General features: G+C 44.8%; 2 protein-coding genes across 2 annotated transcripts in view; both read left to right on the top strand.

Annotated features, from left to right (window-relative positions):
- Positions 1-4,532, top strand: part of sspo (SCO-spondin) — a 62,431-nt gene extending 57,899 nt beyond the window's left edge. The window contains 2 exon segments of the mRNA XM_062559368.1: positions 2,777-2,927; positions 4,025-4,532. Of these exon segments, the coding sequence (XP_062415352.1) occupies positions 2,777-2,927; positions 4,025-4,047 (174 nt within the window). The 3' untranslated portion in view covers positions 4,048-4,532.
- Positions 4,533-7,940: 3,408 nt separating this feature from the next.
- kcnh2b (potassium voltage-gated channel, subfamily H (eag-related), member 2b) overlaps positions 7,941-14,758 on the top strand; it is an 86,644-nt gene continuing 79,826 nt past the window's right edge. Inside the window, exon 1 of the mRNA XM_037455940.2 lies at positions 7,941-8,120. Within this exon, the coding sequence (XP_037311837.2) occupies positions 8,045-8,120 (76 nt within the window). The 5' untranslated portion in view covers positions 7,941-8,044. The remainder of the gene's footprint in view (positions 8,121-14,758) is intronic.

Here is a 14,758-nt window from a genome sequence, read left to right as displayed (position 1 = left end):
TCAGCCACTTCACTTGAAATGTCTGCAATATTCATTTCACTAGCTAAGACCACGCCAACAGGCGTTTAACATGAGTGACTGTGTCGTCGGATGGGTTGTGGGGAGCTACCTCGGAGGATCTGCCATGCGAATCTGGTGGCTGCTTCGCCGGATTCTGGGATGAGGAGTGATTCTGTTGGTGATGGCTTTGGGATTGTCGAAGCTGCGAGTACATGGAAAGGGTTTTGAATGGACTCAGGTGTGACTGTATCTTAAGTAAAAGCCCGGGGGCGGTCGGCCAGATAGTTTTCGTTTACTTTAAGTAGAATGTCATGGTGTCTTCCGAAAGACGGGATAAGTCGGATAAGCTTGGTGACGTGCATGGATGGTGAGGTTTGAGGCGGTAAACTGAGCATCTGAGGAATCTGAAAAAGGCCAGGGACATGGCTTCCGAGATTAAGGCAAGGTGCAGGATGATACAAGTGAGCAGAAAAGGTGAGGGGGTGGCGACGAGGGCTCTTTCTTTGATAGACCTTTGAGAAGTGAGGCTAATTGTGGATGATGGAAGGCTGCACGTGTTTTCCTGTTTGAGATTTTGCAGAAGACCTTTACCTTACGTGGTATCGGTTGTGTAAGCTCTGTTAGGGTTGTTTTGAGCTGGACCCATGAGCAGTCACATGACGGCAGGAGAGAGGAAAGTCCGATGGAGGTGACGAGGGAGTGCAGGAAGGTAACGTGGGTGGCTGTGGCTGGTCTGTTGTGCAGGAGTCCTAGGCAGAGGAGGGAGAGGTTAGACGGTACCAAAATTCAGAAAATACGAAAAAACGGTTCGCAGCCGAGTGTGCAGCAGTTGGAAGGAGGATTAGCACCTCCAAATCTGAGGCCATGGTTCTCAGCAGGAAACCAATGGATTGCCTGCTCCGGGTAGGGAATGTGTCCTTACCCCAAGTGAAGGAGTTCAAGTACCTCTGGGTCTTGTTCACGAGTGAGGGGAAGATGGAGTGTGAGCTTGGCCGGAGAATCGGAGCAGCGGGGGGGCGGTATTGCTGAGCCGAGAGCTGAGCCAAAAGGCAAAGCTCTCAATCTACCGGTCAATCTTCATTCCTACCCTCACCTATGGTCATGAAGGATGGGTCATGACCGAAAAAACTAGGTCACGGGTACAAGCGGACGAAATGGGTTTCCTCAGGAGAGTGGCTGGTGTCTCCCTTAGAGATTGGGTGAGAAGCTCAGCCATTCATGAGGAGTAGAGCCGCTGCTCTTTTGCGTTGAAAGGAGCCAGTTGAGGTGGTTTGGGCATCTGGTTAAGGATGCCCCCTGTGCGTCTCCTTTGGGCCCCGGGGGAAGACCCAGGACTAGGTGATTATATCTGTGCACTGGCCTGGGAACGCTTTGGGATCCCCCAGTCAGAGCTGGTAGATGTGGCCCGGAAAAAGGGGTCCCCTGCTGGAGCGGTTGAAGATGAGATGAGATGGAGATTTGCATGCCATGGTTGACTTTTTTGTAGAGCACATCCAAGAGCACCAGTGTGCAAAAGTTCGAGTCAATCGGTAAAAGAGGCCGAAAATTTCCCCAGAGGGAGCACTTACGGGGGCGCTAGAGAGCACTTTATTTCATCCCCTAATTGCCCGACCCAAAGAATATCTAAATTTTTCACACTTCTGAAGCGCATGCAAAAATTCAAGAGTTTTTGAATATGATAAAGTCCTCAAAAGTGCGATTGAAGTGGTGAAATAATAAGAATTCCTCAAACACAATAGGGCTTCGTCTGACCTTCCGTCGGCTCAGGCCCTAATAAGTATAAATAATTAATATCAAGACACTAGCAGTGTACAGCTAACAGCTTAAGTGATTATTATACCTTCACCTTTTTCCCTTCTGAAACAGAGAGCTTATCACCTTATCACCATGATGATTTGTTCCCCAAAAACATCAGCTCAGCCAAATTTGTAAATACCCTCTGTTACTGTGGAAACAAGGGCATGATAACCAGTTAGACACAGAAGGCCAGAGAAGTTTTCACATGCTCATCTACACAGAGAGGAGACTTTTTATGAAGCACGAATAACTACTTTACTGAGAGGTCAGGGGTGTTTTCAATCCCTTGCTCGCTCACCCCTTTCATCCTTCTCCTTCTTTTCCTATTATCTATCATTCTGCACTACAACCACCACCCTTTGAACTCTTCACCAATTTCTCTCCTCTTTGGGTCTTCTAACTAATTGGACACACAAGACTTGCAAGAAGCTGTCTTCTATCGTGCAACACAAGGCTGGGTTTTTTTATTTCAAGAGATCGAAGAAGCCAAATTAGCACCGCTAGTTTCCGATGTTGTGCTGATGCTGTGTTTCATTTGTCTGATTAGCGGAAGCTGTTTATCATGTAAGATCACCAAAACAACAAAGAGCTTAAAGCTTTACGAATCAATAGCTTTGTTTCAAAGTGGATCCACAGTCTCTGCAGCTCCCTGCTGCTGTATGAAGCGTTTGAAGCATCTTTGAGCTTGTTGTTCCTGGCCACCACAGGCTTCATCGTTTTGTGCTACATATAATATATAGAAAATATATTAATCTCCTCCTACATTCATTCAACACTTTTTTTATCTCCTTTATCATCCCCTTTTCTCCTCTTGATTTCCCAACCCTCTAATTTTTTATATTCTATATTAATATTCTGCTTCATATTTCTCCACATTTCCACTCATTCCATCTTCCTAACATCATTTTCTGCTGTCCAAATTGGCTCCATTGACTGTATCCCTACAACTCTCCTCTGAGCCCCTTGTCCTCCTCCACAGGAGCCCTACCTGCAGTCAGTGTGCGAGTGCTGCAGTTACCGTTTGGACCCAGACCACCCAGTGCGCTTCCTCAGCCTGCAGTGTGAGAGCGGGGAGAGCGAGCCGGTCGTCCTGCCTGTCATCCACAGCTGTGAGTGCACCAGCTGCCAAGGTGAGGAGGGTTGTGGGGGGATTGCATGCTCATTTCTCACGTCAGAGTGAGAACCCATAGTTTGCATGTTTACACATTTTAGGCTCACGTTTAATGAGCCACAAAAACAATCTTCTCTCTCCAAGCATTGAATAAAGTTTGCCTTCATTTATTAAATATCTACAAAATGAATTAACATTCAACAGCATTATCAGCACCTGCCTCATGTATGGCTCAAAAATTCAACCGCAAATAATAATTATTTGCATTATTATTTGCGGTTGAATTTTTTGCAGTTGAATATTTTAACGTTGAATTATTTGCGGTTGAATTTTTTGCAGTATTTTAACCTTGAAAAACATTCAGATACATAATTTCAATGCATAAATATTCAGTACTAGAAATTCAATCACCTTTTTCTTTCTAAACCCAATGACACAGATTTACTTCCATATACATGTCTTTTATTATATTAAGATAAGGACAGCAAGAGATCAGATTCTCAACAAATCATTATAAAAAATATAATTATTATCAACATTTTTATGTCCAGTGGCTCTAAAAGAAATCTTCACTGAAAAGAAATTGATGATAAATTTGTGGGTTTTCCCATGTTTAATATTTTACTCATGCAATATGTGGTGGTTGCCACCTTGGCCACATCCCATTGCATCCAGTGCATTCCACAGCTTGTGCTGGCTGTTGTTCACCAGTACACTTTCCCAGTCACTTTCCATTAACGACGTGGCTGACCTACACACAAACTTCGCTAATGCAAGCCAGATATAGGTTCGCCTTAGCCCACCATGAATAATATATATAATATATCTGAAGCAATTATGTGGTAATCCATTCATCAATATAGCTGATTGCGTCAGTTAATTATATGTTGCCACATACGACTCAGAGCCCCCCCCCCCTCCCCCGATGCGCCCATTTCCCCTCCCGTGGACATCACGTCTGATGGATTTGGTATTCCCGGCGACCAATCTTTGATCTCACTTACTCACACTTCAACACGTCACCGCAAGTACAGCATTCCTCATCTGATTCTCTCTGACTGACACACACTCATTACAGCCACAAGATGACACGGATTACATTTGTCTTCTTCACAGGAGGTGACCTTTCCAGACGCTAAGCGAGTGTGTCAAGCATGTGTGTGTGTGTGTGATCTGTGTGTATGGGAGAGTGTGAAAGTGTAAGCAAGAGCAGGTGTCAATGCCAGGCTAAGTCCAGTGACATTGCCCCACTAAAAGGCAGGTGGAAGGATGAGAGGACCAATGAAGTGGTGGTGGACGCCTCTCCGGATCATCATTCTGCAACCTGTACAGCCTTTTTCTACCGTACATTCATAGTCATATTAAAGTACATGTGACTCAGACAGATTATGCATTTAAATGTATCATATGTATATGTTTTAAGAATATGTGGCAGAAAACTTCTTTAAGTGAGAGTTTATAATGAGACTGGTTATATATTCTTTAACATGTTGCAGTTCCAATGAACTGCTCAATAAAGATTTGGAGAACACTGTTGGCTTTTTTTCTATTTAAGAATGTTTTTTCTACCATGACCTCTAAATAGCATATACTACTATACACTAACCATCAGGAGGAATTATGGTGCGCCTATACTTTGGTTTATTAATAAAACAACAACACGGTGCTCCGGTTGTTGAAACTTTATTTTTCACTTTTAACACCCCCGTTGACCACTTCCTCTACTTCCTCTCCTTCCACCTTCATAATATAAGCTCCGGCACCGGAACACTAGTGCAATAATAGCTTATACACCTCCCCACCCCCATAAAGAAACGTCCCAGTTTCTAAACCAAATTTGAAATAATGCATAAAAAACCCACCCCCAGCAACATGTCTTTACAACCTAAAACGTTTAACCAGTAACTAATATACATTCTTCATCACCCCACTGCCTCCCAAAAATATGCCCAACTAATCCCAGTAGACACCAGAACTTGCTGATACCCCATGGTGTTTGGACATATGTCCGATAAGGCGCGTGCTGCTACCGTAACGAAAACATGTCAATCAACACATTTACACCTGTATCACTGCAACAGCTAGCGATACGTCTGCCTCACAGCACTATTTCAACGAGTCACGGCCCGTTGTGGTTCCCCCTAACCAACCCTGTCTCTGTGCCAATAGTGACCCATGACTCCACTCCACCGTCCTCCGGTGGGCATCCGCACCACACTGTCTGGCACCACAAAAAGACATCTCTAGCCTTTTGGCCAGAGATGTTGCAAAGTCGGCGTGAGACAGAGGCAAGTCCATGCAAACCATCTGCGATGGCACCAACACCTCCTCCGGAACGCGGGGTTCCCGTCCATGGGTTAAAAAATAAGGGGTGTAGTTTGTGGAAGCATGAACAGATGTATTATAGGCAAAATCTACCTGTGTCAGATAGTCATCCCATTCACCCTCGCAGGAAAGCAATGCCTTGGCCAGTTGGTCAATGAGAGTCCAATTAAATCTTCGCGAATCCCCCCAACTCAACACTGTAGCAATATCCAGATCGGCTTTTTGCAGCTCCTTTAGTCCGGTCCCATCATGTGACAGTGTATGTATGAAAGACGGATCATTTGTCTCCTCATCCGGTTCCAACGGTTGCCCCCCCCCCCTATGATGAGGTCAGGGGTCGGGAAGTTCCGCGCAGATGACTGTGTCAACTGACTGTCGGCTTGGGGAGTCCCCGTCTCCCTGTCTGAGCCAACAGCATTCACTAGTGTGATGACCTCTGGTGAGTCGCCATTCCCCGTACCAAACTCCGGATCCTGTGGCCGCCGTGAGAGAGCATTGGTATGCTTTTTACCATCCTTGTGTTGAATGACCCAGGTGAAAGGATCCAGCTCCAATATCCACCTGGCTCTTTGTCAATAGACATGCCGCGGAGGCCCAACAGATGATCGGTTATCACGATGAAGGCAGGTGTCCGATTCGCAGCCTTGCCCCCCGAACAGAAACCAGGAGCACAATGTTGTCAGCTGGCTTGTCGTTTATTGTAAATAAAAGAAAGACAAGGATATTCGGATCCCTGATGGTGCCAGTCGGGCGCAGTCGCAGGGCTGAAGGCCGAGGTCCCACCCATTTTTCCTCCAACTACGCGCTATTCACCGAAACGTATAGGCCAGGTGCCTGCCTCACCTGTAGGGGCACACTTTGCTTTGAACACAAAATAAGAACAAACAAAATAAAGTTATTTTAATACATGAACCCAAACTTAACTGCGGCTCCTACACCAGCCCCTTAATTTTTCTCCACAGAATCAATTACCAAAAACAAGGAGCTGTTTAAGGACCTATTCAGGATATTCACAAGAAACAAAGTATATACATTACATCCCTTCTGGGCCTTATTGTGGCTTCTGGGGGAACATCTATTCAGTGTCTAGAAGGCGGAAAAGCTTAGTTATCATATCCACCTCGGACATTCAGCCAGATTTCAATGCACTTGTTCCAGAGCAGGCTGGATTATTCCCACTGAACAAGTAAAATTGACTGTAAAGCATTTATTGCATCAAGTTAACAATTGCTTATCTTTAACATACTGTAAAACACCTATTCAGTATTTGGGAAGATTAACATGTTAAAAATAAAATAAAACACTGATGCAATTATTGTTTTTACTGTTTATTACTTCATATAGTATTTTCCTATATGACCTTCACCACAATGTCATATAGTTATATACATATTTACAGAATATCCGTATTCTTCTGATTACCATTAGCAACTAAATCAAAAATATATAATTTAATGCTTTTTACAATTAAAATCAATTAATCAAAATGAATACTGAGCAGAATGAGGTTCAAGTTGAATTGTTAGTTCGGCCCTCCAGCACAACTCAGATTTCTCATGTGGCCCCTTGGAAAAATGAATTGCCCACCCCCTTGCATAGATGGTTGGAGGACCAGCCCTGGTATCCCGCGAAGGCTGCTGAAGGCTGCAGGCAACTTACATTCCATGCTTTCAATCCGCAGTGCACGTCCTTCGGGGACGATTTATGCGTAAAGACAGCGCATAAAACGCAAAGAATTTAAATGAAAGTATCACACAGCCCGTGCACTCCAGCCTATAAATTATAACATCCCCCCCCGCCCCTTCAAGCAAAACGGAAGTGGGGAACCCCGGTGGTGTGACGTACAGCCATCTTCAGCGGCATCTCGGGGTGTGTTTGTGACAGTGAGAGACACCACGCGGTGCATTATTTTTCTCTGATATCATCACAGATGATCCAACCGTCGTTGTGCGTCCTTTTCACGTCAGTTATCAACAGAAAAAAAATCAATTATTCATCGCGGGGGCAGTCGGAGCATCCCAAGGTCCGCGGGGCTCAGCCTCAGGAGTATGTCTACTTCTAACTATGGTGTCCTAATGTGTGGAGGATTTTGGCTGCTGAGGTGCTTATGAACTTTCCCCATCATCCGCTCCAGATGAGCGAAGGGTTAACGGAGGCGCCGCGGAGCTGGAGCCGGTGGAGTCATCCGGCAACGCGGACAGCGGACAGGGGGGTGGACACAGAGAACACCTCCCCAGATCCGCCGTTTTCCTCTCATTATCACGGCGTTCCGTCAACTCCCAACGTAAATACAGAAGAAGAAGAAGAGGAGGAGGAGGTGCGAGGAGACACAAAGCCTCTCCCCCGGCTCCCAAACAACGTCTGCGGTGCCGCTCGTCGCGTCTCGGGAGCGGGGTGCAGTGCGGGATGACAGGTCTTCTGTGTGAGACGGCGGGAGGAAACATCACCTGACAGGCGGGCCTACCCCCCCCCCCCCGGGAGTGGGAGGGGGGTAAAGAAACGGACGCAACTCTCTTCCACCATAGAAAGCGAGGGCTAGAAACGGGGGCCCGGATCCGCCGTGCGTACACAGCGATCCTCGTTCCCCCGTAACTCTGCGCGCTGTCTCCTACCGGGCCGCGTAAAGAATTTGGGCAAACTTTGGCCGCCCGGATTACCGCCACCGAGTGTGTCCGCGTCACAGGGGGGGGGGGGGGGGGGGCGCAGTAAGCATCGCGCTGCGGGCAGTGCGGAACACAGCATCAGATACAGTTAAAAGCCCTCGAAAGTCCTCCAAAGTCTCAAGGGGTTTGGGGGCCAGACGCACCGAAGATGCCGGTCCGGAGGGGCCACGTGGCTCCCCAGAACACTTTCTTGGACACCATCATCAGGAAATTCGACAGTCAGAGTAAGATCAATGTTTTTTTCCCTTCTGTGAGAAAATGTATGTTTAATCACGTTATTAATCAATTTATTCACCGTTTTTTTTTTTTTTTTACAAAACAGCGTTTTAATACTTTAGGCATGGGTTTATGTTTCCAGAATTGCCTTTTATTAGTCATGGCGCAATCATGTAACAGCAGCTAAGGTTAGAAATCGTGACCAGGGTGATTGTAATATAAGTGTGATTCGACTTACTTCAGAGGGGTTCACTTCCCACAAAATTGATTTTCCAATTACATAAACAAAAGATTTGAACTGCTCTGACTCTAGTATTTGTGGATCTGCAACCTGCAGCTGCAGTCATTCGGGAGTGTGAGACAAGTGTGCATGTGTTTAACAATCCAGTACCAAACATTTATAAAAATAACAAAAGAAAAAAACATTCTGATCACTTTAGTTTCACTTCCCCTCATGCGTTAATGTGTCAATCAGCCAAAAATGACACTATGGTGCTTTTGGCAACTGTGGTCGCAGATCTACACTCACCGGCCACTTTATTAGGTACACCTGTCCAACTGCTCGTTAACACTTAATTTCTAAGCAGCCAATCACATGGCGGCAACTCAGTGCATTTAGGCATGTAGACATTGTCAAGACAATCTCCTGCAGTTCAAACCGAGCATCAGTATGGGGAAGAAAGGTGATTTGAGTGACTTTGAACGTGGCATGATTGTTGGTGCCAGAAGGGCTGGTCTGAGTATTTCAGAAACTGCTAATCTACTGGGATTTTCACGCACAACCATCTCTAGGGTTTACAGAGAATGGTCCGAAAAAGAAAAAACATCCAGTGAGCGGCAGTTCTGTGGGCGGAAATGCCTTGTTGATGCCAGAGGTCAGAGGAGAATGGCCAGACTGGTTCGAGCTGATAGAAGGGCAACAGTGACTCAAATAACCACCCGTTACAACCAAGGTGGGCATAAGAGCATCTCTGAACGCACAGTACGTCGAACTTTGAGGCAGATGGGCTACAGCAGCAGAAGACCACACCGGGTGCCACTCCTTTCAGCTAAGAACAGGAAACTGAGGCTACAATTTGCACAAGCTCATCGAAATTGGACAATAGAAGATTGGAAAAACGTTGCCTGGTCTGATGAGTCTCGATTTCTGCTGCGACATTCGGATGGTAGGGTCAGAATTTGGCGTCTACAACATGAAAGCATGGATCCATCCTGCCTTGTATCAACGGTTCAGGCTGGTGGTGGTGGTGTCATGGTGTGGGGAATATTTTCTTGGCACTCTTTGGGCCCCTTGGTACCAATTGAGCATCGTTGCAACGCCACAGCCTACCTGAGTATTGTTGCTGACCATGTCCATCCCTTAATGACCACAATGTACCCAACTTCTGATGGCTACTTTCAGCAGGATAATGCGCCATGTCATAAAGCTGGAATCATCTCAGACTGGTTTCTTGAACATGACAATGAGTTCGCTGTACTCAAATGGCCTCCACAATCACCAGATCTCAATCCAATAGAGCATCTTTGGGATGTGGTGGAACGGGAGATTCGCATCATGGATGTGCAGCCGACAAATCTGCGGCAACTGTGTGATGCCATCATGTCAATATGGACCAAACTCCCTGAGGAATGCTTCCAGCACCTTGTTGAATCTATGCCACGAAGAATTGAGGCAGTTCTGAAGGCAAAAGGGGGTCCAACCCGTTACTAGCATGGGGTAGATTAGAACCTATTGGAAACCTCAGACGTCTTCTAACATTCACATGCATTTTCAGACATTCAACTATTATCCTCCTATCTTATTAATCCTCTTAATTGAAGTTGTATGCTTCAAAAACCAATAAAACGTCCAAGCTACTAAATATTTTATAGACCCACTTTTCAATCAGCTCGTGTATGTGAGAATCCACAAGCTTCTTTCTTCCTCACTTTCCTGACGGCAGTGTTATCCTTTTGAGGCAAAAAGTTCATGGGTTAAAATGCAATGTAAGTCGCTTTGGATAAAAGCGTCTGCTAAATGACATGTAATGTAAAAACTAGGCGCATCTCATAAGAAATTGAGGTCATTCTTTAAAAACTTGTCAAATAACATTTAACCTTTTGTTAGCTTCTCCAACAGCCAGATTGTTTGCCCGTAACTTAAATGCTCAATCACATGGATTCCTACGTAAAGGAAGGCCCGTAAAAAATAGCTGCAGCGTTATGTTTAAAGGCGTGGGAACAAAGTAGGTTAAGAGGCTTATTGTCCGAAAATTACGGTAGTCTGATTTCAAGTCGCCTTGAGGGTTCCATCTGCAGGCTTGCAGGTTGGATTTGTCTGATTGGACTCTTGTACTATAATAATGCAAAGGTGTTGCTTGTAATATGTTGCTATAAGGAGCCAGGGTAGAGATAATACAGTATGAAGGGTCTCCTCCGGGGGCCGAGCTTCATTTCTCTGCTCCATCTGGTTCCCTCAGAGGGTGTGAACGCAGCAACAGTGCTGCAAGGCTGCTGAGGTCACGAGTGAGTCAGTGCCTCATGATTGCAATTTATCGGTGTGAAATCTCACTCTCTCTTCCCGTCTCCTTTCCCACCTTCTTCTCCGTTTCACGTTCACACACACATACACCTATACGTTACCAAGCGGGCACTCAAAACAACACAAGAGCGCGCACACAGACACTTGTAAAACTCTCAGAGCTTGTAAACAACTCCTCTCGTCTTATTTCGCAACGGGTTTTCTCTCACTCTTCCTCGATCTCTCCTCCTCTTCATCTCTTCGTCGCCCAGCGGGTCCTTGCCGTGCGGCCATAACTGCCTTTGCATCTCATTTGAGAATGAATGGCTTCTGTTGACGGGAGGCTGAGAGGGCAGAGCTCGTGGGATATACGTACGCTCTGTTGATGATTTTCATGCACTATTCACTATAAAAATAAACATTAAGTAGAAATATTCTGGTTTGATGCAACGTTCAGAGCAGCGGCGGCTGTACACAATAAAAAGTCTGGTCAACCCGACTTTGTGACCTTGGCGTTCCAGGGATTAGGCGTAATTTGCATAAATCTGCATAACCTCGTTAAGGCAGACAGACGCTGTACACACTGTAGGCTGAGACACTTCAGAGCGTAACAGCCCATTAAGGATTGGGGTGATTATGGGATTAATCACCCCTAACGACTGTTGGGTTACTGGACCGCTGTGTAAGAAGTGCCCCTTCGCATGACTGATCTCAAGCTCTATGGAATGAGGGAATACAAGCTTCGAGTCAGGCTGACTTCTGGTTGCACTTGTTTGGGATTTGTCTTTATTTGTTTTTAGACACTTTACACACCACTTTAAAAAAAAAGTTTAAAGTGCACAGTAGGGATACCAGGTATTAGGAATACAAACATGGTAACCCATGGTACCATCCACACTATCTCATCTCTTGCACGATTTGTAAATGCAGAACATTTAATTGTTTAATGTGACTAGTGGGTCTACCTTGTGATTGATGGGTCTTTACTGGGTCCGGTCTGGAAGTTGTCTGCGGGTATGTTTTTACCTCCTGAAAATTCAAATTCTATTTTCCTCACACTTTGTCTTCATCAAACTTTAGTTGTACCTATACTCTCTGGTGTCAACTTCTTGGAAAAACCAAGAAGTTGATGGTGACCAAATTTCTGAACTTGAGGCTTCATAACTGTAGTCATAAACCAAGGGTATCGTCTCAGTGACTAGATCCACTTTTATATCAATTGTATCTCCCATTATATGGTTTTATGTGGTCTGACACAAGTCCCCATGCCTTCAGGTGCTTTGCACTTCTCCCTACAATGAATGCTGTTAATGTACTTACTTGCACAACATTTTAATCCATGTTTTTACGTTTTGCCCGGGGAGCAATTGGGGGTTGAGTATTGGGGGCAGCCAGTATTGGAGCCACCGACCTTGCGGCTCCCAGCACACCCCCTTTCCTCCATGCGCCAGCATCGCCCCCTTAGCATTGCTCTGGCACTGCGAGAGAGATGGAGTAGAGTTCGATGGACTGGCTAACCAAAGGGACTCGGACAGCTGTGGCGTCCCAGCTGTGAGCTGACAGCTGTTGGCTAGATGACTTTACAGCAACATTGCTTCAGTGATAAACACTATCTCTGGCACGTGGCTCATTTTGCAATGTATATTGGTTAATAATAAGGTCAAATGTAGATTTGATTTAGTCCACTGGAATAGTGTTGAACTCCAGCGTTGTTTTACGTCATTGTCAGTGTGCCCCTCCATGGGAATTAGTCCAAGCAGATCCTCACGAAAACATTCAACGGGAGGTTAAGCAATATTTTCTTCATTTGTTTTATGAAACTGGGGTTTTGGGTCATTTGATGAGGTTCCCATCCAACGGGAGCTCTGTGTGCTTGTCGTACATTCTCTTTTTATGGGCAGGTTTGTTCTGGATCCCAGGGGGGGTCGTTATCAGTCCTGGATCAAACATGCAGGCTCCCTCCATGTTCTGTGTTTTTCCTTTGTCTTCCGTGAAGGAAAATGTGATGAGGTCTACCAGCAATAATATAATAGTATGATATATACTTTGCCTTTGGTTTTATTCCAATGTCTAATGGTTGCTAATATAATACTACTACTGAGCTGGAGATATCCTTATGAAATCATTATGACTCAATGAACTTTGATGTTGCTAGTTATCTTTTCTTTGCAACGCTTGGACCAATTGAGCCAGAAAAGAAATACAGCTGCAGTGCCACGTTAGAAAATGAATAATAAGACGTAAAAGGATAATACAATCACGTTTACTGATGTTATGATACAAACTTGATACATATCAAATGTGAGTTGAACTAAAACACTACACTAGGTCTTATTGCTATTTCAGGAGCTTGCAACCACATCTGTTGGGAGCAGCACAAAACAGAGGAGATGCACCTGCTGAGGGGGCCCTTTCCTTGCTCAGTAGAATACCAGAACCATGAAAATACCATCGCCACGTTGTTAAAACAGCAATTACCCTCAACAACAATCAAGACTTTTTTGATAATCCCACATATACGATCAGATGGCAAATTCCACCAAGCAGCGTAATCCATGATCCAAGTCACTGATCTGTGGTCAGCAGGCCGCTAACCTATGTGAAACATTGTCAACTTCCCATTAAAAAGCGTATGGTTAATCCAGGAGAGACCGATGCATTGATCGCATGATGCACTATGAGGTTAGGATTGTGGAAACTTTTAAGCGATCAGACCCCATTGTGATGTTATGTAATCAGGTTGAGCAGGGTGGGTTGTCATGGTTACTGATACCAGTGTCTAGCCAATAGTTGATGGCTGAAGATATGGATGATATGCAGATTTGAATCACTAATAAGATTATTGATAGGATCTGAATGTGTTAAAGACTAGAACTGAATGAGGGAGTTGAAGGACAGACAAGAATGGCAACTGACAGTGGTCTTGTTCTTGAAAGGTCTGGGGGGAAAAAAAGCTTGTGGTCAAAATTATTCAACCCATCTAACAATGTGGGGTGCCTCATTTCTCAAGTTCCCCTTTTATTAGCAAGAAAATAATACAAAAACAAAATAATAAATCCTTTATAAAAGGAAATGTAAGATAAAATAATAACACATTTGAGTGTTAAAGATGCATAAATCCCTAGAATCAACAACCGCGAGGTGGAAGATTTTTTATTGATATTAGCTGGAGCTCATTGGGTCAATACAAACTCTGGAATTGATCCTCAGACTGTACATATTGAACACCAACAAACCACCATCTGAAAGCGGCTATTGGTTTGTGACGGGTGAAGAAAAAGCAGGAATACACACGGACACTGGCCGGCTGCTTAGAAAGGAAAAAGCTCCAGCACGTTAACAAGGTACTGCATGGAGACCTTTTCAGGAGCGTCAGCCTGCTGAGTTTTCAGTTTCCATGGTAATTGAGACAAAAAGAGGAAATCTCATCAGTCTATCGCCGTAAAAAACAGTCAAATGATTGTGCTCCCTTTGTCTGGTTTCATTTTTTATTTTTCTCTCTCAATAGGTCTCCCTGTTTCATCCTTATGTTATAGCAGAGTCGGTTTGTTGACTTTTGCTTCTAATACATGCTTCCCTCCTTTATCCATCTACGCAGTGTACTCAGGGAGATTCCCAATGCATACACACACAGGGACATGCAAACCCGATGCATGCAAGCATGCTGAACGGCAGACTGGAGAGCCGCCACGGTCTGCCCTTTGTGAATTATTCAGTCGGCGCGAACGTGTCTTGTGTCTAAGATCTTGTATATATTTGTGTGTGTGTGTGTGTGTGTGTGTATGTATATATAAAATGGTATTTTCCTCCTGAGCAAAAGCTGGTATTTAATCAGCCTAAACCAGGAATCAAACCCAGGTCTACAGATTCCTAAGCATGGAGCCAACCTCTACGACAGAGGACTTGTTGTAAGTCAATGATTAAAAGCTCACTAAAATGAGTTGGATCACCTCCATTCAGTCAAGGCAAGATTGCCCTCCATGAGCCTTTTCATATGTGGCATGACAAGCTCTTTACCCAGTTGCTTAATGAATAGCACCATGCATTGTTAGCCCTCCTTGCAGAGAAGGGTTGCAATGAGCAAAAAAAAAATCAAAGTACACACTTGACACCGTGGGAAAGAATTGATCGGTCTTTCCTTTTCAG

This window comes from Pungitius pungitius, chromosome 19 (genome assembly GCF_949316345.1).
Source record: "Pungitius pungitius chromosome 19, fPunPun2.1, whole genome shotgun sequence".
Classification (NCBI taxonomy): domain Eukaryota; kingdom Metazoa; phylum Chordata; class Actinopteri; order Perciformes; family Gasterosteidae; genus Pungitius; species Pungitius pungitius.
Note: the sequence above shows the minus strand (reverse complement) of the source record. Positions and strands in the feature narration are given on the sequence as shown.